The 27700-nt window shown below is 37.2% G+C and overlaps 1 protein-coding gene across 1 annotated transcript in view; it reads left to right on the forward strand.

The window, feature by feature from the left end:
* The window catches only part of LOC122793769 (cytosolic phospholipase A2 gamma-like), a 302126-nt gene that overhangs the window by 192553 nt on the left and 81873 nt on the right, over window positions 1-27700 (forward strand). Inside the window, exon 3 of the mRNA XM_044061962.1 lies at window positions 23475-23650. Coding sequence (XP_043917897.1) covers window positions 23475-23650 — 176 coding nt within the window. The remainder of the gene's footprint in view (window positions 1-23474; window positions 23651-27700) is intronic.

The raw sequence follows: 27700 nt of genomic DNA on the forward strand, positions 1-27700 counted from the left end.
AGAAGATACCAACCGCATGAAAATAAGATTTGCTATAACTTATTCTAGCGATGTTAGAAGGTTTTGCAATATTTTTGAGAAAAAATGGAATGTTCTACTGTCAGATCCTGAGCTGAAGAAAGTACTAGAAGATAGACCTAGCTTTTGCTTCACAAATAAAAAAATCTTTAAAAAGGCAACATTGCTATAAATCTACTATTAAGGAACAATTGAAGCAATCAAATAGACGGGGGACTTTTCCTTGTAGAAATTGCATGGCACGCGAGTATATATATAGTAAATCTATATATAAACATCCTACATTAGGCTTTACGATTGATGTTGACTTTTATGCTGATTGCAAAACACAGAATCTGGTTTATTTTAGTTTTTGCACTGTATGTCATGTTTTTTATATAGGCAAGACAAATAGATGTTTGAAGGAGCATATCCTCGAACAACTTAGAGATATAAAGAACAAGAAAGATATGAACGCCCTAGCAAAACATGTAGAAGAAGCAAATATAAAACACATTTTTAACTTTATGGTTCTAGAAGTAATAAATAAAAGTAATAGAGGGGGGTGACATAAGGAATAGAGTAGAAGAAGTAGAACAGAAGTGGATTTTATTACTTCAAGCAGACAGACCCCCTGGGTTGAATAATGTTGTTTCGTTGAAACCTTTTTTAAAATCTAGCCCACGTAAGCATTAATTATTTATTTGACTATATCATACAGTATATGTAATATGTATTCCTGCAATTTTTGCATGAATTGTGATGTGTATGTATTTTTAATTGTTACTAAGTTTAAAGTAGATGGTTACACTATGTAATTGTAGCATAAAAGATAAATTAGATGATGTCATAGTAGAATGTGACTCTATTGTATGAGCTGGATTTTAAATAATAATGTTTTAACTGTTTTGATGAGTCTGAGGAAGCGATCAGTTGTTTTAGATTGTGAAAGCGCTTACTCTTGTTTTAATAAAGAGAATTTGTTGGAAGTAGAAGTGGATTTATTTCTGGATACTTGGATATTTGGATTTATAACCTGGATATTTCAGCTGTGGCCTACCTGTTGTTTTTTTTCTGTTTTATTTAGCTTGAGGTGTAAACAGGCGTTTGCCCAGTTTTTTGATTTTTTTCGTATCAAATAATGAGTGTTTGACCATCAAATGCTATGAAGCTCTTATTTCCTTTTTGAGATTATCTAATTTATCATGAATATATTCAGCCACCATCTTGAACACCTTAATTCCAGCTTCATTGTAAATTTGACAGAGAATTAAAAATGTACCCATTTTCTTCTATCCCATTCAGGGATTTGTATGTTCTCAGCCCCGTTGGTACTATATCATTCTGAATACAACTGATCAGGTAAAAGTTATCATATTCAATATTCTTATAAGTACATAAAAGTCTCTTATTTAAAAAAAAACACAGACATAGTTTTGGACAGATGATTCGAGAGAGTCACTAATCCCAAACGTCTCAGTTGTAGAACTGGAAGGTGAAAAATGGATTAGAAGTGATCTTAGCCAAAGCAGACCCCAAAAAATCCATTCCATTTACTTCTGTGTTCAAAATAACTGGGATGTTAGTGGCGCCAAAATTGAACTCTGAACAGTTTTTATGGCCTATTGTATCTTGACAAAGTCCCTCAATAGTGATTGAGCTTTAAAAACTGCTTCATTTAATGACTGCAAAGTAGAAGCTAATTTACAAGGCAAGCTGTAAGTGAAAAAATCCAATGTGCTTTGACTGTCAAACAAAAATCAGCGTTCACCCATGACATCAGGAGGAATATTACAATCAAACAAGAACAACAAACCAACACACCTCTAAAAAACTTGAAGAACTACAACCAACCAACAATTCTGGTGGAAACGGTGAACAAAAACACACTAACTGTGATAACATTAATGCCTTTGTCCTCCTTTATTGCCAAGAACTTCTGCAGAAAAGAAATACTAAAAACATTTCAGTTTAAGTATCATTTGTTAACCAAACCAAAATGTAAATGACAAATGACATTAATATTCAAATTATCATTTAAGCCCGGGAGTGTTGGTTATCAGCCAATCGTTCATGACAACATGTTGGTAACTTTAGACATTGAGTCTTTGTATACCAGCATACCACGAGTTGGTCATTGATCTAGTTAGACAACATTTATGCAGGCACACAGATATTCATGCTTTAAAAGTAGATACTATTTGAAATGTTACTGAGTTGGTATTATAGAACATTTTTTTTTGTTTTAATTTTAAAAACACTATCAGAAGAGCGGTGCAGCAATGGGGGCAAAATTAGCTCCTGCTTATGCCAGTATATTCAGATATTTAAACTGAAATGTTTTTAGTATTTTATTGGCAATAAAGAAGGATAAAAGCCCTAATTTTATTGCAATTGGTGTGCTTATGTTCACCCTGTCCACCAGAATTGTTGATTGTAGTTCTTCAAGTTTTTAGAGGTGGGTTGGTTTGTTGTTTAACTTATGACTACAACTTTCACCAAGGCATTTCTTAGTTCCTCTATCAAACTGAAGATTCTCTTCATCTGCAGGCTCAAAGAGTAGGGTAATCCATTCCTAGTCTGCCCTTACTCTCTCTTCCAATGTGCCTGTCCTCCTTCAGCCAACCTCTCATCTTTGTTAGCATCCCACGTCATCTCTTCAATTGATATATTATACTCTTGATCCCTTCACTGCCCCTATTGAGGTCTCCCTGTTTCACCATTTAAAAACTCCAGTTCTATGACAGGCTGTTAAATCTATCCTAGGATGTCACTGTTAAACTATCTGCATAAAAATAATTGTTAGTAAACCTCTACAACCTGAGTGCTTCCTCTGAATTCTCTTTTCCTTCTTTTCTATATAAATGTCTAGTAAAAAAAATCTTTCAAAATTGTAGGGTTCCTATTGCATATAACTCCTCTTCTTTTTCTCCTTATCTGTATTAACTGTCACTCTGTGCAGAATGAAGAAAAGCTACCGTACATGTCTTGGCTTCATATCCTTACTGCATCATTTCATACTCTATGAACCATGGTAATCTCTGGGTTAAAGCAAGATGGTATGTGAAAATGATCATAAAGAACTCAAGGAAAAGAATTGTGGAGTTATGCAACCCTGATGGGTTGTGTCATGTCTACAACATGCATGTTGTAATATGTTCTAGTCTCTAGATAATCCAGTTTGATGTATGGGTCTTCAGTTGCTCCTGCAGTGCTTTCCAATTACTGATTTATTTTTCATTGTCCATTTTGTACTGTGTGGCTATTGTCTGTGAGATCAGATGTGTATTGGCCTGTTTATACTGTTGTTTTACTGTCACTTCTCCTTGTCTATTGCCAGCATTAAAAGTTTCTCAAAGAATAAATCCATTTTCCTCAGATGTGGCTTTATAAAATGAATGGCTACTTACCCATATGCCACTTTTGCTTATGCTTTGAACAGAAAACTTTTGTCACAGTGGAGAGAGATGCACTCAGTTATGTTCTCATATTGTGTAGTGACAGCTGACACTAAGGAAATGTTTGCAATGCTCCTCATGCTAGCCAATATCTATTGGCTATCAGGACTTGGAGTTAAGTTTGCAAAACAATAATATTTATATAATTTATTTAAAAGCTTAAAGGCTTTCCTGATTCTAGTTGTGAGTTTAACTGTATTTTAAATAAAAAGAAGATGATAGTGCTAATACTGGCATTACCCTTTGATCTTCTGTTATGGCTCTGAAAAAAATTGAAGAAAGCTGTTGAATTTTAAAAGTTTTAGCAGATTATTTCCAGAGCAAGTTTATTTATTTATTTTTTTTTACTTATTATGCTTATGTCATTGGAAATCAAACATGCATTGACAGAATCTATATTGTCCATGACTGGAGTACAAGCACAGATTTTGTTAAAATTGTTTTTGACCTTATCTGGTCACACTCCTTTTACTATTAAACTTGACTAGTAGTTACACTAGATTACCAATAATTACGCAGTTCCTTAATATACAATAATATTTAAAGAATTAAAAAAAAAACAGTCAGTAATGAAACCGTAGAGTCCATTCAAATTAATGATAATGGAGAACTAAATGACAATATGCTTTGGGATTCTGTCGAATTGTCAACAGAACCATTGTAGCTGAAGCTGGGAACACAAGCCAATGACACTGAAATTAGAACAAAAGCAGTACATGGAAAGAGTTATCATGGAGATGATCATTAGAGATATAGTAAACCTCCAGACACTGAATCCAACCCATTTTGGTTTTGTGAAGGGCAGATCATGCCTACTCATCCTGGTGGACCTCTTTGAGAGGGTCACCGAAGCAATGGATGAGGACAAAGTCATTCACACTGCAAACCTTGACCTGGCCAAGACATTTGACACAATGCCACACTTGGGTATTGTTGACAAACTCAGGAGGTTAGGTACAAACCCGTAGGTGGATAGCCAACTGGCTCACAGACAGGACTCAGGAAGTTAGAACTGGGGAGTCCAACTCTACATAGAGGCCAGCCACAAGTGGAGTCCCTCAGGGATCAGTCCTTGGGCTGCTCCTTTTTGGAATTTACTTCTCAGAAGTCAAGGCCAATGTCAGTGGTCTCTGGCTGACTAAACTTGCAGATGACTGCAAATTAGGAGCTGTCATTGAATCTCACACTGACACAAATGTTCTCCAGGAGGGGCTGACACAGACAAACAACTGTTGTCAGAGCTGTGAACTAAAACTGAATGCCAAGAAATGCCTAATAGTATCCTTTTGTAAGCCATCCATCCCTGGTAACTATCATATTGACAACACACTCCTTAGAGTTGACCCAGTAGTCTGGGACTTAGGGACACACATAGTAATCTAGCCTTTGATCATTACATGTCACCAGTGGTGAGGAAATCATTCTGTTATGCAATTTATAAACAAAGGTATGGCATTTAAGTCCAAGGAAGTCATTGTTCCACTGTATTCGGCATTCATCAGACCTATCATTGAGTACAATACCCCCTTTGGTATTTACCTAACCAGGCATATCCAACAATTTGAACGTCCACAGAGGTTCCTCACTAAAAGAATACAGGGTATAAGTAAAATGTCCTATGCAGACCACCTCAAGGCCCTAGCTCTGTATTCTGTCTCCTACAAGCTTTTGAGGGGAGATCTATGCCTGGCATACAGGGCATTGTCAGACCCCACTCTGATGGACCTCCTGCAGATCCACAAAACAAACAGCACCAGAATTACCCATTCTAAAGACTTAAACCTTGCCTGTGATATAAATAGGACCTGCTGGAGAGATAGGTATATATCCCAGAGACTACCTCATCTATGGAACAGGCTCCCCATCCACATGAAGCAGAGTACCTCCCTAACCCAATTCAAGTGCAACCTGGACAACTGGATGGGAATCCGGAAATGCATCCCTGGTTTGGCACCTATGTCTCTAATGGACAGAGGTAACCTGTAAAGGGTTTATCTCCCAGGCCCATGTTTACACTTATTAAGGGTATCAGAACTTGTCAGAGTTTTGGGATGCATGGCTAGGCTTAAAAAGGCCCTTGTGGTTGTTAGCCTAGTAAACACCTATGAACCCATGAACCTATACATACCACTGTCTCCAGCAACTCTGATCAACTTTATTAAGACAAGCTGCAAGCTTTCACAATAAATGTGCTTCTTCAGGCAATAAAATCATAATAAAAAGCAATGCATCTATATCAAAATTCAAACACAGTCACATGATAAAAAAACAATAGAATCAATTGTCTAACATGTCTATATTTCAATAATGGCTTAATTGAAATGACTTCATTTTATCCAGTACACGTATCTGCCTTAAAGTTACAAATCCATTTATATTCTTTGGTCTCTGTAATGGTAACTATTTCCCCAAAGTCCTTCTCTCCCATTTCATTACTGTTGTGTAGCCTATTTAAGTACTTTCCCACCCATTGTTTTCCAGATATCCATGATACTGAGTGCACACCCAGCAAAACGGTATTGCACTTGAGTGAACCTCCTTTACTACAAATTGTCTCCTGCTTGTTTTCCCAGAGCTCCCATTTGCTTGGAATCCCTGACACACTATGTGGTGTCCTGAGTTAATCCTACTCCACCCTTGACAGATAAGATATTTATTTTGTTTTGCACTTCAGTTAACTGTTTAGAGTGCTACGCCTTTATTTTTAGTTTATTTGTTGATTTTTTTTTACCTTTAAATCATTCTGAAGGTCACTAATATTTGAAATTGCGTTGTCAATTTAGTTTGTTTAAGTTGTTTTGTTGCAGAATTACACCCACAACCAATCTTTCTTGGTGTTATTACATCAAGAGGTAAGCAGTGCTCTGTAGAGACACAAATGCCTAGAAAATAAATGTTATCTATAAAACTTTCCTGAGAACTGAAACCTGTAACTTAATGTGGCTTAAATAAAGCCATTGTCTGGTGGCAAGCTCAAAGCAGCAAGTTTGCACATTAAACAGCACTAGTGTCAAATTTTAGCACAGTGTAACCTAGTCTAGTGCCAAACCCCAGAGACCACCCAAAGAAATTGCTGTAAAGGTCAATCCATGACCTGCAATACTCCACCTAAATACAGGTCAGACAATATGGATATGCATTTTCTATATGTCACCTTAGCCAGCTTGGTAAATATGGGTATCCTGAGATGATGCAGCAATTGTCTCTTATTCACAGACAATCATTTAATCATTAAACAAACAAACACAGTATGAGAGATGTACATACAGAATTTCACTGGAGGCAAAAATCTTGCATACAAACTAGGTTGTCAAGAACACACGCTACATTCAACACACATAGTGCTCACCATAAACACATAGACCAGCCTATGCTGAGAAACTAAAAAGCATATCTTCCCAACCTTCAAAGACCTTCTAAGCCTATAAATGGTAACATCTATCCTCAGGAATCTCTACAGCACTAAGCAAAAGCAACACCAAACACCACACATACTCCTACACCCAGTGTAGCCCCAAGAGCAAAGCCCATAAGGTAAGCCAACATATTATCCAAAACTATTTTCATAGGGGACTCCATTGTGTGACCCACAGATGCCCCACACACCAGACTGAACAAGGAGAAGATAACAGTTAGTTGCTTATCTTGAGCCAAGCTCTGCCAAGTTAACCATGCACTCAAGTCATTACACCACAGGCATCAGTATGATTCTACCATAGTCCACATGGGTTCAAATGACAAACTTTGTTGAACTATATGAAGAGAGACACTGTCGATCTCTCTGTATGTGTGTTTCAGGCAGGTATGTGCCTTGCATTGAACAGCAATCTACTTTCACCAAAGATGATGCCACAGTATGAACAAAAAATGATTGACTTCAATAATTGGCTTAGTTTCTGGTGTCTTTCCAGCAGGATTCAATATTTTTCAGCATAGGAGGACATCGTTAGCAAACCACATTGCTTTACAAAGGGTGGTCTATACCTGTCTCCCTTGGACTTCAGAATATTGGCTAAAACATTATACACTCCCTTAGAGCCTTTTTAGGCAATGCCAGAGTGACAAGCTTAATGAAATAGCAAATAAAACCCACAGAAACTTAAAGGTGTTTCTATGCAATGCAAGGAGCCTAAACAAGAAACTTCACACCCTACAAGCTCTCCTCACTCTGGAGAATGTTGACATCTGTGCCATTACCAAGGCATGGTTTAAATCTGCATTAAGTACTCTGGCAGTGCAAGTCTTCAGTGCCTTTCACACATTTAGATCATCAGCTGCACAGACAGTGACAAAAGGTGAAGAAGTCTCAATTTATATTAGCAACAAGCATAACTCTAGGTTGGTTAAACAGGATGATGCCCTAGAATTTATCCACATGCAAATCACCATAGACAAGGTTCCACCTCATATTCTAGAGTCACCCTCTATGTCCCTAGAATCCCATTGCTTGTACCTAGACCTGTTGGAGACACTCACCATTAAACCAAATAGCCTACTCATTGGAGACTTTAACTACCACTCTATAGGCTGGGAAACATACACTGCCTCATACTCACAGGCACAAGATTCCTGGACTTTATTAACACAAATACCCTTGACCAGATAGTGTGCACACACACTAAAGTTTCAAACATACTGCCCCTCCCCAATGGTGTCATGTCTTCACTGGTGAGGTAGGAGCACAAAGATGTCTCCTTTGAAAGAAAATTCATCTCAGTGACCTCAGAAAACCCTGTAAAAGTTAGAAACTATTCCAATACAAACCACATCCTATTTTAAATTCAATGCCCTTCCCAACCGCAAGCCCACAACAGCCTATGCAGAATTATTCACAGAGACCCTCTACAACCATGTAAATGGCTATAGAGAGGCTGTTGTACCTACTAGAAGTAATCCCAAAGCAAATTCTAAAAACAAACCATACTGATGGAATCCTAACCTTAAAAGAATATATAACAAAAAGAAAAAAGTTATGTCTGAAATCAGGAAGAGTGACTCCAGTTATGATAGGAACTCTCTAATTAAGTTAAACAGAAAACTAAGAGGATTAATTAAGTTCAACAAAGCTAATTACAAGGTCAAGATAGTTTCACAGGCTAAGGAGAATCATAATGCCTTCTACAGCAATGTCTGAAACCTCAAAGGCAGCACACATCAGTGTGCCAAAATGGTGGTCATTGGTACCATCTTTATTCAGCAGAGTGGCACAGCAAATATGCTGGCTGACAAATTAAGCTCAAACCTTACCTCCTACTCCCCCTCACCCCTGTCCATGAAATACCTACTAGCATAACACCCCCTCTCCCAACTATTAACAGGGAGCAGGTCCTGGCAGCTCTCATAAGGGCAAAAACACAGCCTTATTATCCAGGAATGCTTCCTAAATGGCTAGAAACATGACCTATCATAACCATTTGAGTCATTTTTCAACTGTACCCTCAAAATAGTCTTTGTACCATGAGAATGCAGGACTGCAATAGTCATCCAACTTCATAATGGTGGACCATCAGCAAACATCTGGAAACTACAGATCTATTAGTCTGACTAGTCTAATATGCAAAACCATGGAACAAATTATCATGGAAATGATCAACAAAGACATAGGCTACCTTCAAACACTGGACTCAACCCAGTTTGGGTTTGTCAAGGGAATATCATGCTTATTAAACCTGGTGGACTTTTTTAAGAAGGACAGCAAGGTAATAGATGAGGGAAACATGGTATGTACTGCCTACCTGGACCTGGCTAAGTCATTTGATGCAATACCCCACTCAACGGTAATGGATGAGGGGAAAATGGTGCATACTTCCTACCTGGACCTGGCTAAGTCATTTGATACAATACCCCACTCAGGTATAGTTGACAAACTCACCAAACGTGGCATAAACCCCTACATAACTCACTGGACTGCGAGATGGCTCACAAATATGTCCCAGAAAGTCAGGATTAGTGATGCCACCTCCATTAAGAGGCAGGTCACCAGTGGGTTACCTCAGAGCTCCGTGCTGGAACCTCTCCTAATTGACTTCTACTCTTCAAAGATAAAGGCTAATGTTAAGGGCCTTTGGCTGACCAAGTTCACAGATGACTGTAAATTGGGAGTTATCATAGATTCCCCCCATGACACAACAACTTACTAGAGGGCCTAACCCAGACAAATGACTGGTGCCAAAGTCACGGACTAAAGTTCAATGCCAAGAAAAGCATTATATTGCCTTTTGGGAAAACTGCTATCCAGGCTAATTACTCCATCAATAAGGCAGCCCCTAAAGCTGACCCAGTAGTCATGTGATCTGGGAACATGTATAGACAGTAATCTGTCTTTTGATCAACATGTGGTTAAGGCAGTAAGAAAATAATCCTGTGTTGCCCAATTTATAAGTAAGGGCATGGCATCCATGTCTGAGGAAGTAATAGTGCCACTTTATTTGGCCGTTATCAGACCTATCATTGAGTATAATACCCCCTTCAGCATGTACCTGACCAGACATGCAGCAGTTGGAATGCCCACAAAGGTTCCTTACCGGGAGAAACCAGGGTATAAACACATTTTCCTATACGGATTACCTTAAACCCCTATACTCTGTAATCTACAGGTTACTGAGAGGTGATTTATGCTTGACATAAAAGGTGTCTTCTGATCAAGCTCTTATGAATCTTTTGCACATTTACAAAATGAACAGCATCTGAATCACTACATCCAGGGATTTAAATGTTGCTTGTGACATAAATAACACATGTTGCCAAGACAGATATGTATCATAGAAGATCCCTATGCTCTGGAACAGGCTCCTTATCCATATGAAACATATTCCATCCCTAACCATGTTTAAGCATAACCTTGACCATTGGATGAGAAATCATAAATTCACCGCAGCGCTGGCCTTCAGGTCTCTGATAGACAGAGGCAGACCGTAATGCACAACCCCCATGTATCCTCTAGAAAATTCCTAACATACACCCTTTAATAAATGCCCATGATACACAGATATACGGTTGGGTTGAATTGAATGGCTAGGCTTATAAAGGCTATAATGATCATTAGCATGGTATGTAACAATGAACCAGTGAATTTATTATTCAGACATCCTTGACATCAGTTACATTATTTAGAGTTTCTATTAAAAATAAAAGTTACAAGAGCTGTATATGAACATATATATTTTTTAAATACAGGGTGGTGTATGCAGTGCAGTATCAATATCATGGATAGACGGTCAGGTTTTATGTAACAATATTTATTGCTATAAAGACTTGTTCAAAATCTTGGACATATGTAAATAAGGTAAAGAGTTAGATCAGTGCAAAGAAAGGAAGGAGGGAGGTGAGGAGCAAGGATGATAGAGGACATGAGATGACATAGGTGGGTATAGTTGTGTTAGTACCTTAGGTTTTGTGAGCAGGGAGTTATGGCGTGAATTCATGCAGCTATATTAGTACCAGTTTAACCTGGGGTGGTGCAGGTGCAGAGCCATTTATCCATCAGGTGTTGTTTCAGTTAGCATTTAAAGTCCTTCAGGTTGCAGACTGTTCTTAAGTGGAGTGGGATGGTATTCCGGCTATTAGCACTGCAGTCTGAATACAAGGAGTATCCTGCATTGTTAGGTTTAGTTATAGAGAGTAATGATTTGTCAGTGAAGCATAGAGGTCTCTTAGTAGTGTAAGGTTGACTGTTGGCGTGAAGAGATAGGAATTTTTTAGGACTGTTCAGTGGTCTGAAGGTTGTAATTAATTGTGAATACATTTATTTAGTTCAATGCAGTTTAGTTGTTTTAGAAAGAGACAGTGAAGTGCTCTATATTGTTTTTTGGTTGTGAATTTGGTTAATGTGTTGTAGCATTGCTTTAGTCTGGTTGATAGAAAGGAGTTAAGATTTGTTGAGATAGGAGAGACATATAATAGGCTGGGGAGTAGAAACGGAGTGGTTATGTTTTATCAAGCAGAGTTAGTAAGGTAGTGTTTTACTCTAGAGAGGCAGACTAGATATTGTTGCATCTTTGCTGCTGAGATTGCTTGAATTGCTAGAAATAACATTCCACTTACCCATACTGGAACAACTGAAAACAGAAATAATCCACAGAGTTGATAGAATGAAAGTTGCAAGAAGATGACAGTCAAGACATATTAGTATACCTACACAACTATAAACTTAAATAAGAAATTATGAGACAAGCCAGAAACACTTAAATTAATACCCCATTAATGATATGTTCATAATACTGGTTTACAATTATTCCAATTCTTTGCATAAAGCAAGTAAAGGGATGGCTGACCTGACTGAGCCACTGAAATCCTGAGGAATTCCTGCATGGATTAATTACCTTGGTACTTTAACATGGAAGAGAAGGGAATCAGGTGTAGTTCTACACAGGTGGGAAAGCAGAAGATTTTGCTACAAACATTGTGCACAATGGAATCTAGAGCACTACACAAAAAAAAAACCCATAAATAAATGCATTTTTCTCGCCAGGAATGGACTGACATACCAACTTGTGAAGGGCTGGAGAGCAGGTAGAATTGCAAACTTCATGGAGAACATCTGACAGAGATGCACCTGTGAGAAAATAATTAAAGAGCAAGTAAACCAATGCACACAATGTGATGCTGACAAGATAAGTGGAGTTGACAAGATCCTGGGCATAGCAAATGACAGCAAATAGAGGAAAATATACGGAAAACATACTTTTTTCAATGTGCAGTGTTCTGACAGTAATGGAATGGTAATAGATAAAGTTAGGGGGCACACATAGACAGAATGGTGTTTCATGGTCTTTCCTATGATAGATATTTTAAAATTTTTGCCCTTGCATGTAAAAATAAGCTTTATCTCTGAAGCAGTAGGCAAACATGTTGTGATATACCTGAGTGAAAGTAGAGGAAACCAAAAAAGAAATAACCCAGTCTTGGGATGGACTGTAACGTATTAGAGCAGAGTGAAAGGGAATGCAAGAAACTGTCACAAAAATAGGATAACATGCAGAAGAAACAAGCAGCAACTATGGGAAGAGGGAGAAAATCAGGAGCAGACAACAGAAATGAGGCAATCATAGAGAAGTGAAAGCAAGAACTAGAGGGCCAAAACAGAACTGGGAAATAGGACAAGGTGAATGACTCAAGTCCAGAGGCACTCAAATCAAAGGTCAGAGAGAGAAAAATTCTACTCTTTGGGTTGAGGCTAAGTGTAGGCAAAGGTCAAAAGACAGAATATCCTTCTTGGCAGGGAAATTCAGGACAGGAAAACCATTCAAAGACTGTGATGGTGGTGGGGTGATAAGGAGTACAAAGTCAACAAGAACAGAAAGGAACCAACACAGACTTAAAGTGCCAACGTGGAACTAAGGGAAGGGGGGTAGGGTTGCACTCAGTCAAAATGGAAAATGTACTCAGCATAATGAGCAGGATGAAAGGGGATGGAGTACTGCTCCAAGAGACTTAATTAAAGTTTAAGAGGAAGGAAAGATCATGCTCCTACACTACCTAAAGTGAAAAACTGATAATAAAGCAGGGGTGACAAAAGGGGAATACCCATCCTTTTCAGAAAAGGATTATATGTAGTAACTGAAAGGGTGCAAAAGAGTAAGGAAGCGAGATAAATCATTTGGCAGGGAAGAATAAATAGAAGATGGACAGTAGCAAGTCTGTATTCCCCATTGAGGGGGACTCCAATGTCACACTAGATCACAAAAAAGAAAGTTTGTCAATAATAGTATAAAATGAAAAGGGGCTTAGAAAGGAACATGAATAGGGAGTGGAAGGATATATGGAGGGAAAGACACCCTGAAAAGAGAGAGTACACATTTAGCAGAAACTGACTGATTCAAGCCTGTAGTCTGGACAGGATAATATGGAAAAGGAAACTTTAAAGTGCTGGATGTGATAAAAGTATAGGAGCGATACATATTGTACCATGCAGCAGCAGAAAGGACAACAAGTACAGAAAGGGAACAAGGGAGGGGCTTGGGATGGAGACGGGTGAGCTGTAAGTGGCAAAAACAGGAAAGGAAGCAACAATTACAAAAACTGATACAGGAGATGGTGTAAGAAAATGCTACAGACAAGACAGAACTGAGAAGGCACTGGTGGGCTGGAATCAAAGCAGCAGTTGGGGAAATATCATGAGAGAAGATGGCTGGAAACAGAAGCAAGATGACAAGATGGTAACAAAACTGGAAAGAGAACTGAGCAGGATACAAGGGGAAATGTGGAAGAATTAAGTGCAGAGGAAACAGTAATACAACTAAACTGAAGGAAAGGTAGCAACTGCAATGGAAGAAGAACACCGGTACCTATTTTTTGATCAGGTAAGCCTTCTGGATACACCTGCCCATTTTCAGGGATGACCTGGAAATACTGTCTAAATAAGTGACTTGCTGATAGATGTACAGTAGGCAAATTAAGGTATGAGGAATTAAACCCTGTTTCCTGGGTGCAGGAAGCAGCTCATTAAAGGCTCATAGATTTAGTTGCCTGCTCTAAATGCCAGACAATTCCATCAATCTACCCTGCTGTCCAGTTGTCCACCCATTCATCCTTCCATTTCTTCAGTTTTCTATATTACTTGCCCTGGAGAGGCCCAGTGGAGTAATAAGTTGAGGAAGGTAGACCAGACTTCCCTATCCCAAGCAGTAGTCTACAGTTTATCCTGTGGGATTTCCCAGGCATTCCCAGGCAAGCTTAGGGATATAATTTCTCTAACATACCTTGTTTCTGTTCTGTGGCCTTTTCACAGTAGGTCATATTCCCTGATGGAGGGAAGGTGATAGTTTCACAATTCATAGTTATTCAAACACCACTGAGTCTTATGATGATTCATGCCTTGTAAGTACCCTCCTTCAGGCCACATCATCTCTCTCCAGGAGATTCATTCTGGTCTATCCCAGAGTAAATTTGTGGATATTCATCTAGTCATCTAGTTCATGTTTAAAGGAAGATAATGATTTGCATAGTTTAACATGCAGTGAAGGTTTATTTCAGAAGTTAGGAGGTGTTGGGTTATAAATCTGCTCCTCTACCACATTTCATTTATTGCATGGTAAAAATTTAGGTCCCTGGTTTTAGATTTTGGGCTTGTAGAGAACAAGAGGTCCAGAACAATTGGTTCTCTAATGGTGTGGTAAACCAAACAGGGATCTCTTCTTAAAAGTCTGTAAGACACTGAATAAAGGGCTAGAACTTCCAGCCTCTCATGGTAGCTCAGGGACTTTAGTACTGTGATCTTTCTAAGTATCAGTTTTTGGGGTCCTTCTAATTATTTGGTATATTAAGTAATGTATATCCTAAAGGGGGCATTGTACTTGATAACTGACCTGATCAACACTATCAGGGACTGATTAACTCTTTAAACCTTAATAATATTATTTTTCTTCTATAATTGGGGCTAAAATAAAAGGATTTCCTAAGAACTGTTGCCAAATGAAAGTCAAAGAGAGGGTGCTATCAACTAAGTACCTACAGTAGGTCCCTGACTATATTTTTGTTTTGTAGTGGTGTGTTTTTTATACATTCTGATAAAGAGAGGGTCTGTCTTCCAAAAGTGATAATATTACACTTTTTAGCATTTAGTTTGAGACCATTTAGTACAGCAAGAGTTTACTGGGAGAGTTCTTTCTGGAGAATTTGGGTGTCATTGGGCAACAACAATAACCCTCAATTTACATTCATCTGCAAACTTTCTTAGCCAGAGGTCTTGGCTATCTGCTTGGAGATCTAAGGAATAAATAAAAAGAAGAGGTCCCAGCACTGAGACATGAGGAACACAGCTGATCGCATCTGTACCTTTTGATGAGGCACCTGTAACTCATACTGTGTAGGTTCTGTCTTTCAGACAATTTGCTAGCCATTTTACCACATATGGGTTGATCTTTAAAATATTTAGATTTTGTATGATGCCAGCATAGAAACTGGTGTTAATGGCCTTAGCTATGTTAAGACATGCCACTTACACTGCATGGCCACCTTCTACACCCTGTGCATGCCTTAAAAAATTTTACCAGATTATATAATCAGGAACTACCTTCACAAATTCAAACTGTTGTGGGTCAATTCTAACGAGATTTGTAATATCACAGTTTATGAGGTCAGTTATAATACATTCCATGGTTTTGCAGATGAGACTGGTAAGCATACCTCTCAACCTGGAAACATCAAAACTCTGGACAAAGGCCCATGAAAAGTAGGTACAACTGGCCAAAAATCAAGACACCAATTAATGTAAAATTTGCATAAGTAATAATGCAACCCCACACATTCCAGTTGAATTATGGGATACCAACATGAAGATTGAAGTCACTAAATAATAGTAAATAATGGCAGACATTTGAATTTCAGACTGCATATCCCTCAGAAAATACATAATAATACAAAATGTGTTATTCTAGCAACTATGTGAGTTTACAGGAGCAATCTGTCCTTATCTTGGTACCTTTGTCCCACCATTATTTTTGGCTTTGTCCAGATTTCTTTTGCTCTGAAAGATTGAAAAGTATGCTAACAGCATTTCCTGTTTGGATTCACCCTCATACATAAGTTAAAATGATACTGCTCTTTCCATGAATAAGGATTCCGCTATAATATCCAACCAGTGATCTTTCTAAAAAAAGAAGTTTAGCTGTAAATGATTAAATGTGCAAGTTCCATTCACGGCAGGACAGAGGAGTACCTAAAATTTAAGAAGGGACCCAGCACTAAGTGACTTCAAAAGTAACATTTATTTGTTTTATTTTACATTTGTTTACCGGGATAGTCCGACTGGACATCATGTCCTTTTTCAGCGGAGGCCCGGGGAGAAAAGCTCCACACAGAGAAAAATACAAAAGACAAAAACATAATTAACAATGTAAATAAAAGTTTACAAATAGTAGCCTAAGTGAGGCAATATCTTTAGAACATGATATACAATTGGACATGGTGTATAGGTTTACAGAGGTTGATATCAGCAAATATGTACAAATAAAGATGCATAAATGTACTTAGATAAGGTGTCAAAAAATAACAATGGGTTAAATTAGTATACATTTTGTTGGTTATCAGAGTTCCCACTTGAGTGGGTGCTTATGAGTTAATAGTACTAAAATACATAAATCAACAAAGAAGTCAATGGTGGTAGTATTAGTGTGAAGAAAAGTCGTAGTAGGAAATACTTAATCTGGGGTAAAGCAGGGTCAGATCCATTTAGTGGTAAGGTGAGATTTTAGTGTTTGTTTAAAATTAGCTAAAGTAGTGCTAGATGTGATGTTACTAGGTAGAGAATTCCAAACCTTAGCAATATAATGTGAGTAAATGGATTCGCCAGCACAGTTGTGTGCTATTGAGATCTCTAAGAGGGGTTTATTGTTGGAGTGCAGGGTTCTGCTACAGGAGTAGGGCTTTAGAAGACCTTGTAGTGATGGAGTATTTTCAGGATGATAAAGGATTTTATAAGCCATGTTAAGCTAGGATAGGTGCAAGAGTTGGGGAAAGCTCTAACCAGTTTAATTGTTTTAGGGCAGAACACTGGTGAGATCTGCATGTAGTGTCTGATGCATACATAGCTATTTTGTAGTAACAGGATTCTAGTTTTGCTAGTTCAGTTTCCTGAGGTTTATTAGTATGGGTGATGCATAAAGAAGAGTTGAGGTCAAGTGAGTTTGGGCTCTAGTTATTCTTGTGTTTTTTGTGAGATACTGTTTGTTCCTATATAGTGTACCATTTTTTTTGTGAACTTTTTTAATTGACTGGAATATGTGGATGCCAAACCTCAAATTAGTGATGAGGGGGTTATAATAGTGTTATTTATGTAGGCAATGTAGAAAAATACAGTGGGTATAGTAGATTTATTGGGGTGGAATAGCATGAGTTTTGTCTTGTTGGGGTTTAAAATTAAGCCGGAGTTTGTTAGCCAAGATTCTATTTTAAGAAAGGATGATTGAGTGAGTGTTTGTAGTTCTTGATGGGCATTGGCAGCACATATTATTGTGGTATCATTGCCATATTGAATAACTGTGGCAAAAGGGGCTGCAGTTTAGGCATTGTTTGTAAATATGGAGAAGAGTAGGGGGCCAAGAATAGACCCTTGTGGAACTCCTAGGGTGACAGGAAGCAGAGGAGATAGAATTTGGTGCCAGTGTACTGCTTGCTGTCTTCCAGATAAGTAGCTCTAGAACCAGGTAAGAGTAGAATGTGATAAGGTCAAGTCTGAGAGGCCATGTAGGAGTCTGTTATGATCTACCATATCAAAAGCTTTTGATAAGTCTAAAAAGATGGAGGCTACATGCTTACTCTTATTCCTGTGTTTGTTAACTGTATTTGTAAATGACATAAGTGCAGTGGTGGTGTTGTGGTGTGGGCGAAAGCCATGTTGTGTTATGGTTAACAATTTGTTAGCACCTAAGTGATCCATGATTTACTTGTGAACAATTTTTTTCCAGTATTTTAGATAGTGGGGATAGAATTGCGATAACATCACAAAAATTAGTAAAACAGGACAGCAAAAATATTGAATACCTGTTTGGTGTACTAAGTTCTGAAACAAAAGCATCTGTCATTGTCAAACTGAAAATTATTTAAAAAAAATGAAAAAGTAGCCAGAGACTCAAAACGTTGTTTTATAGTAGCACTCCTCTCCAAGAAGCAAAGCAGACTTGTTTTAAAGAATGATGTGTTGTATGAAAAGGTTAGGGTAGGTTTCTTGCTAATAAATGCAAGAAACACATATGATGGCTAAACTTAACATTAGCCACTTTCAAATTGCAGCCTCGTGCAGAGGGAACATTCCAAATCAACCTGTTGGATGTGATGAGAAATGCTGCTAACATGCCCTCTAAATCAAATATACTTTGCAGTGTAGTTAGAACTACAAAGGAAAGGACAAATGCAATGAAAAATTAATTTGCAAAAAAGTACACTTTTGAACCTGAAATTACTACTGCTAGCAGTGAACATCAGTTTGTCACTACCCTGTCCATGATGATGGAGCAAACAGTATATTAACATCCCCTTTAAATTTTAGCAGAAATTAACAAATCTTGCAGTTTAAACAAGCCATCAACTTAAAGCAGCCATTCAAATGTAAACATCAACCTCAAGAATGCATAGCATTGCTGACAGCATTTTAAATGAAGAGCTATGACACCTAATTACAAAGCAGGAACAAAGGAGTCAACTATGGATATGCCTTGTCAGTGCTATAAAGATATAGTCACATAATTAATGATGATTGCTGTCTCTGGAAGATACATGGAAGAGTAGAAACTCCAATTGCATATACCACAGGCCAAAGATATACTCTCTAACAATGCCATCTTTTCACCAGGAAGTTGGCAACATATAGGCGGACTGTCTGTTTGCACTGCAGACCTACAATGTATGAGTACTTTTCATTAGTATGTGTTAGTACCACAAAAGACATTTTAAGCAGACCTGAACATGCATGCAGTTATGACAGTGGGGCATTACAGATTTTGTCTACCACATCTTAATGAGATCTCATTAACAGAATGTGAGCTATAAGTACCATGGCACCTCTCCTTTCTTATATGTTCATAGGTTTAAATGAGGCAATTGATCTGAGTGAATTATTTGAAGCCTACTCAGAGCAAAACCCTTGCATGCATAATTGCAACATCAGTTTAGATGTGCTTTAAAGATACTAATTTGCTGCTGATTCCCTCCCCTTTGACCAAGTCTGAAGACTAGCATCCATAGGAAAGCATGCAGTGTTTTTATTTGTACAACCTATTTGCTGCTGTTTCCCTCTCCTTTGGCCAGGTCTGAAGACTAGCATCCATAGGAAAGCATGCAGTGTTTTTATTTGTACAATATCCCTATTTGCTGTAGAACTCATCTTTCTCCATCTCCCAGTCCCGTCCCTGTCTCTGAGTCTAACAGGCAGTCAGGCAATGCCTCATGAAGCTCATGTCATCACGCATGCCCCTGCACATTGATGACATTGTGGGATGTGCTGGTGATGCGTGATGACTTCAGACATAACTTAAAACTATAAATAAAAAATAAATAAAAACCTCAGGAATTGAAAGGGCCACTCAGAAATTCTTGGAACTCATTATTTTGCCCGCAAAACCACTAAATACTGAGGAATTTGGTACTGTTGAGAGTTATGCTTGTAAGGCTGATAGGTCTGTAAATACCCAGGTCAGTTGTAATGCTGGCATTGTGAAGGGGCATCATCACTGCAGTATGCAACACATCAGGGAGAAAACCAGTAGTTAGATTTAGGTTAAACTTTTTGAAGAGTGTGTCTGCAAGGGCATGCTTAACACTGGTAATTGTGGGAGGGGTTGGCATAATGTTTAAGGTCATTACCTGAGGGATATAAGGTACAGAGTTCGGTTCTAACCTGTTATTACTTGCTAGGCTTGCAATGGTCTGTAGAATAATAGCCTAGTATTTAATTTGTTGTTTGTTTAATTAAGTAACCAGGTATATTGTCAGGTCCCCTTGAAGAAGTATTTTTGGTCTTCAGTAGCACTTTCAGTAAATGATGTTTAGAGATAATTGAAGGAGAAAGAGGTTCAGATATTTAAGGGCTTTGAATAGAAGTCTAGGGTAGAAGCTGCATTTTTCTAAATGTCTGTAGAATTCCTTAATGAAAATTGCTCCTGCATTAAGTAGTTAGGCAATGTGCAGCCATAACTGAATTTTGATATTTCATCACAGAGTAAGTTGAGGTTGGCATATTTCTAGTCCTTAAATTTGGTGGAGTTTGCTGAAGGAGCTTTTAAGAGTTTAAAGAAGGTCACAAGTTTATGGCCAGATCTGACTGTTGAAGGAGATACCAAAGAAGTAGTGCAAGAAGCATCCATATTTGTAAGAATCAAGTCAAGAATGTTTGTCCTCTAGTAGGATTATTTACAAACTGCTCAAGGGCATTTTTGATTTGGGGTATATTCTGCATTGGAGGTTTATGTGTCCCAGCTTACTGAAGGGTAGTTAAAGTCATCCAAAACAAACCGGGATTTGCTAATGGGGAGATCATTTAGAACACTGTGGGATCTTCAGTGGTTGTCAAGGGACAGAGAAGGCATTCTGTAACAAATTATTATTATTTGATAATTAATCTTATCTGTAATGATCTATAGTATAATATGTTCAATATGTTCAATTTGTGAGTAATGAAGGATCTGCGTGGAGGTAATATGCTCCTTGATAAGTATGGATACTCAGCTATAGTTGACACTGGGTCTTAAGGCAGGAAAAGGACTAAATCTTGGTATAGCGGGAATACTTTACATTTAAACTGAGTTTCAGTAACTATACAGATGTGTATCATTTCCAAATGCAGGAGCACTCAGGATCAATACATTTATTGCTTAGACTTCTGGAGCCACCTCAATGTGATACAGTTTCAGGACTAACATGAAGAATGAACAGAGCTACCATGAGAAGGAACCTCATTTCTACATTTGCAGCTGTAGTCTCATAATTTTAGTACCTACCCGTGGCCCCTGAAAATTTTAAATCGTACACCTGGTGTATCTGCTTCTTTTGTGTTATTTGCCTGCAAATAGTTTGTTAATGATTTGCTTATTACATAATGTAGTCAGACTCTGGCACTAACCGAAGGGAATGAACTTATTATCTTGTTTCTGTATGAATAATGCTCTAGCGGTTCTTTCAGATATGACGAGTATTTCTCTGTTTCCATTTTGTTATATTAATGTAATGCTGAAATGTGCTTCATTGCTCAATAAAATATTTAAAGCAAAAGTAAATGTATCATAAGTTTGAATAGCAACTGAAAGAAAGAAAGAAAAAAAATCCTGCATCCTTTTATTGTTGATAATGATATGGAGAATAGTGGTGAATAAGTGAACTATTTATGTCACATAACTCATCATGCCAGAGCAGCTGGAATCTGAACATAATGCTTTTGACTTCTTTTACTCAGGTTGTCTGTTTGTGTTAATTTACTGGCCTTTATTTTACTTCAGTAAGGATATCTGTAGTTTTATTTAGCCAGTCTTTCCAACATGCTTTTAGACTTTTTAGAATTTCATTAGAATGTGTTATTTTTACCGAAATATGTTTTTTGCTTTTTCTCCCTTGCATACTTCCAAAAATGAGATTTATTCTCGCAATTAGTTAATCAAATGTTATGTTAATATTTAGTCAAGATGTTAACTGTAGTACACAGTGAATTATATTTAATGTAATACTTTTCTATGTGGTCTTCCACAATGAGGCAGATTTTACGAACCTTACTGAAATTTTATCCTGAAAGATCTTAAATGTGTGTGTGTGTGTGTGTGTGTGTGTGTGTGTGTGTGTGTGTGTGTGTGTGTGTGTGTGTGAGTGTGCTAAATACCACTATTAAAGGCCAGTATGCAAGTTGCTGAGAAACCAAATTTCTGAAAACAAATGGCCAAAAGAATAACACAATAAAAAAATTAACCAATAAGCATTTTTTTGTAGGGGAAGCCCTCACAAAACCCCATAACTAAACATAAAAAAAGGAAAAATCTTCCAAAATGAAGGAACCACTGCTGTTGCACACAAACTGCACTGGCTGTAATTTCCGATTAAAAAAACAGTTATCTGCATATTATACATTAGGAACTGGGGCTGTGGGGATGTGAATCTAAGGAATCTGGTCTCACAGAAGTATTGATATACAATTTCACAAGGTAGAAGGAGTGACAGATTAGAGGAGATAAATCAGATAAAGGAATCATAAATAATATGATAGTCCAGAAATGTGTGATGTAGCCCGGAAAAGATTGTGTATCAGAAGATGCTATATAATGATAAGGTAAACAAAATGGAGTAATGTCTGGGGCATAGCTTTAATAATTTAAAATGAGAATTATTACCATTCTGCTTCTCTTCCATGTTATTTCACAATATAAAAGTAATCAGAGCTTCAAGATAATATTTTATAGTAACACAGGTAATAAGTGGGAAAACTGTAACCAAAACAAAGTAAACTGCACTGCAACGTCATACAACAGTTTCCTTGGCATTATAATACAAAACATATTTTGCAAATACCAAGCAAGAAAAAAATGGGACTTTAGTTGAAGATATGCTTGAAATGGAAGTAAAATGCTTGACAGCTGATGTAAAATTTATTAATGTTTTCTTCTGATAGCTGTACAAGGGGCAGTGTACAGATATTGCAAATCCCTAACCTTGATATCAGAAGTAAATTATAATGGTGTCCTATCCTAGTATGTGTAATGATTGCTTTATAACTGTTCCTTTTCACATATAATTTTACCATGAACACCTCTCTCTTGTAATTTATAGCTTGTCTATCTATATTGCTTGTAAGTCAACATGGAGTTAAAATAATTAAGCAATAACCTATGCCTGGGTGTGGGTAATGATAGATTTACCCACTGTTGGTGTGGTTTGGTCATGAGGACGAAGCCCAAGTGGCCAAACAAAGACAACCATGGGTAAATTCAGCATTACCCACACCCAGAAGTGGGTTATTGCTATTACACAATGACATTATTTAAGAAAAAAAATACTTACTTTTCTTAAATAATGGCATAGTATAATGCCTCCGTGCTGCCCTTCTGCAGCTGTCCGGTATTCTGTGGCAGTTCTGATGTACTGCACATGCGTATGCTTATGCAGTGCATCAGAGCGGTGTGTGGAAACAACAGAGAAAGGAAGATCTCCGTTGCTTTTTAAAAGCTGTCTTGCTATGTTAAAAGAGTTGAACAGAGTGAGATAGCTTTAAAAAAAAGCAACTGAGCTCTTCCGTTCTCCATTGCTGTCTAACACACACACACAAGAAAAAGACCTATACTAATGGAAAAAGTCCGGGCGACCGGACCTTTTTCCATTAGTATAAGTCTGATTTACAATGGGCATGCTGACCAATCAGTGTGCATGTTTTGGAATATTAATGGGGGGGGGGTCATTGTATAATATGATATATTGTTTTCTAATTGTGCAAAGTAAATATATATTTATTGAATGTCTACTAATCATGCCATTTTTAAATATTTTCTTGGGAGTTTGATCATTTTCCTCTTCCCCTTGTTGATTTCATTTCACCTCTGGCTGTTTCAGAACGTACTGGCATTCAGCAGTATATAGAAGAATTCAACACAATGAAACTCACTTATACAGAAGAGTCATTCTCCAAGTTGATAAATGCTGCAAAGAAAAATGTTCAAAACAACATTCATTTCATAACAGCAGAGATTAAAAAACTTGTCACAGAGGAAGTGATCTTCAAAGCTAAGGTAAATATAAAACATATAGCATGTGACAACACTGCCATTCCAAAATTCTAATATCATTATTCACATGTTATGTATAATGTTTGAGGATGTTTTTAACAACATTGAATGTAAAATAATTCTGGGTATATGAACTTAGCTTTGAGCACAGAGATGATACTGCTAAGAATCTGTGAACATTTACTATACAACAAAGAATTGAGTGTTATAATGCAGGCACATATCAGTATATACTTAGTGTTGTTAGGTCTGTGGGATCTTTAATTGATACTATACTCAAGTGTGAAGGTGTGTGCATAAGTAAATTATACAGCCGTTGTATTGATGACCCAGATAATGCAAATAACCTATGAAATACTCTTAGTGCCATATGATCTAAGTACATTTATACAGTGTTCAGATGTTGTCTGATGCAGTTTTTTGGCATGCATCCTACTAGGAAGCTAACCATTGCAGGAACACTGCTAGGGCTGCATTTTTCCATCTTCTTTTCTTTTTCTTTTCCTGCCATAGCCAGCAATACAGTTTATGTTGTGATTTTGGTATATATTACAATAAGATATAATGTGTTTATTTGTGAAAGGGGAGTCCTGATAGGTTTGCTTACTTGTAATGTTTCGCCCCAAAAGTTTTGTAAGTAGACTAAAATTAAACAAATACACCTATTTCACACTACACATTCCAAGCCAGATGAATTCATTCAGTTTAGTACACAAACTAATTTATTAAAATAAAAACATAACTTCTGCAGTAAAAGTTAACAGCAAAACTTCAAACTCTTATATCATCAAGGGCAAGTAACACTTATCTGGTGCCTCAGCTTTCAGAAAAGCCTTTACAGAGTGCCCATTTCTTCTTGCTATTGGATGACTCTAAGTTATGGAAAAGGCTAATAGAGCTTCAAATTCACTCAGTTTAGTATGGTAGAACAACTCGGTCAAAGAATTCCCATAAGGGTAGCCAACATTGTGGGTAAGATGTTGTTTAATGATGGGCATCAAATAAAAGGAGCAATTGTATAGCTGAAAGTACCACCATAGTTTATAATTTTGTAATTTTTCGATAAAAGGTCAATTGAAGTCCCTGAAGAATGTCTAGTGCATGAATAAGTATTGTTGTGGGTGACCCTTCCTTTGTAGTGTTGTGTGAGGAGGACTAGGTGTTGAAAGATTATTTAGAAGCACATTTTTTCATCAAATGTAATTTTGGCAAACACAAAAACAGTGAATGCTGTTCACCAAAATTACTTTTACCGATAGTGGAGTTTGCATTTTTCTCCACTGTTGTGTGACCTCGAAGTTGATATATATATATATATATATATATATATATATATATATATATATATATATTTATATTTGTATAGATATAGATATATGCGTGAGTGTGTGTGTGTATACATATATATATATATATATATATATATATATATATATATATATATATATATATATATATACATATATATATATATATATATATATATATATATATATATATATATATATATATATATATATACACACAAATACATACAGAGAGATGTATATATGGATATACAATATTTGGTCGAATTACATTTGGTCGAAAATTATTTCAGGCATTTCACTTCACCGAAAATGTATTTCACTGAAAACCCATTTGATTGAATTATAGTTGGTTGAAAATGGAATATAGCCTCTGCCTCACTGCAGTGCGACCCTGGAGTGAGAATATAAAGTAAGGGGGTGTGGGGGGCACAGTGTATGCACTATTATATACATGTGTATCCATTAAAAATACATTGAAACATATAACAAAAGACGACCACCAGTGAACAAGAAGCCACAAAACCAAACACTGGAACAGCAGAGGAAACCACCAGCCACGATATTTGAGAGTAAAAACCTTTTACTTAACGCTTTCGTCAAAAGACTTCTTCAGAATACATCCATACAAATTTTTCACAAGCTTAAATACAAATATATCATGCCCCTCCCATGCTTAATTATGTTTAATAAAACAATTAAACTAATTGCAGAACAATAGTCTACTACACTGTACTTACTAATTTTAAAGTAATTTAACACTGCAACTGAACCAATACAAAATAGTACTAAACATACTGTGAATGCTCTCAAACACTGAGTTAAATACATTTAATACAATAATAAAATGTACATATTATTTAATGCAATAAAATAAATTAAAACTAAAATTGTATAAACACCAATAATTTACTACATATAAAAATAGATATTAATTGCCTTCTGTTAAAAAACATTTGATATTGATAGATTCATTTAGACCAGGGAACCTGTCTACATCCAATCTGAGCTGCCACAATGATTCTTTTCTTTCAACTTCTTTTTTAATATTGCCTCCTCTAAGGTCTTTGACAACTTGTTCTAGAACACTGAACGTAAATTTTTTATATGAACTACAGATGGTTGAGTGCTTAAGTAAGGCATTCTTATCTTCTTTAGTTCTTATAGCATAATAGTATTCCCTTATTGTTATACAAAGATTCCTGGTGGTCATACCTACATAAAATGCATTGCAACTTGAGCATGATGCAATATAAACTATTAGATTAATTACAATTAAATTTTCCCTTTACACTAATAGTTTTGTCCAAATGAAGTAAATTAATAAAAGGACCTTTTTGAATGTATCTACAACAACTAAAACATTTGAACATCCATTAGTTTTATTTGATACAGGTACAGTTATCAAATTGTCATTTTTTTTCTAACGTTCTTGATAGTGTTAGATTTTTTTTAAACAAAACTAGGTGCATTACGTAAGGTACTAACTAAATCATTATTACCAAGAATGATCTTCCAATTATTTCTAATCACTTTTTTAATGATGTGTCCCAGGACCCACATTCCACATTTCTGGAAACACTGGAAAACATAAAGGTCCTACCAAACACCCTAATATTGGGTGATTTCAATTACCCAAACATTAACTGGGAGAACTACTCAAGTACTAACTCCCTTGCCCAACTTTTCCTAGAATTTATAAACTCAAACGCCCTGGTTCAACTGGTCAACACTCCCACCAGAGGTGACAACATATTGGACCTGGTCATCACCAACATGGGCGACCAGTGTTCCACACCAGAAGTCAATCACTCGCTGGTTAGATCTGACCATAAATAAATCACTTTGGATATCCATATTCCGCCCCCACCCCTGGACAAGAAAACCACCATGAAAAACTTTTCAAAAGCAAACTTCACATTACTTAAGACCGAGTTGGAAAGTTTAAAAGCCCTCATGCTGAAGGATAACACTGTCCAAGCTGCAAATTCCTTTACTAATGCATTCTATGGGCAACTACAAGAATTCATGGATCGTGCCATCCCATGCAAAACCCAGACTCACTCCTCCAAGAAAAGGAAACCAGTCTGGTGGACTCCTGCCATAAATAAGCTATACAATAGAAGGAGGAAATTAGTACAGAAAAGAGTAAAATCCCAAGAAGAGAAGACATCCCTGATCAGTATCAGCAAGAAACTATGATCCCCTCATAAAATCATCCAAGGCGAGCTTTGAAAGAAAAATTGCCAAGGACTCCAAAGATAACCACAAGGCATTCTTTAGCTATGTCAAGAATCTAAGTGGCAATGCTCAGATCTGCTCTGAGTTAGTACAGAATGGCACAAAATACACTGAACTGACTGATATTGCCAACATCCTGGCAGACAGGTTAAGTGCAAACTTCACCCCCCTCTCACCCCCAAAAGGGCCCATAACCATACCAGGAGAATGTAGAATCCCTGAAATCACAGACACTCAGGTTAAAACAGCCCTCTCCAAAGCCAAAAATACAGCATCAATGGGACCGGATGGTGTCCCAGGCTGCATCCTACATGAGCTCAAAGATGAACTAACCCCTCACCTAAACACACTGGTCAAACTCAGCCTCTCTACAGGCTACATACCCATAGAGTGGCATACAGCAATGGTTAGTCCGCTCCACAAAGGTGGAGCCACAACAGACCCCAGGAACTATCGCCCTATAAGCCTGACTAGCTTGGTCTGCAAGGCTATGGAGCGCATCATC

The sequence above is a fragment of the Protopterus annectens genome, chromosome 2.part0 (assembly GCF_019279795.1).
Source record: "Protopterus annectens isolate FY-2018-M chromosome 2.part0, PAN1.0, whole genome shotgun sequence".
In the NCBI taxonomy this organism is placed as follows: domain Eukaryota; kingdom Metazoa; phylum Chordata; order Ceratodontiformes; family Protopteridae; genus Protopterus; species Protopterus annectens.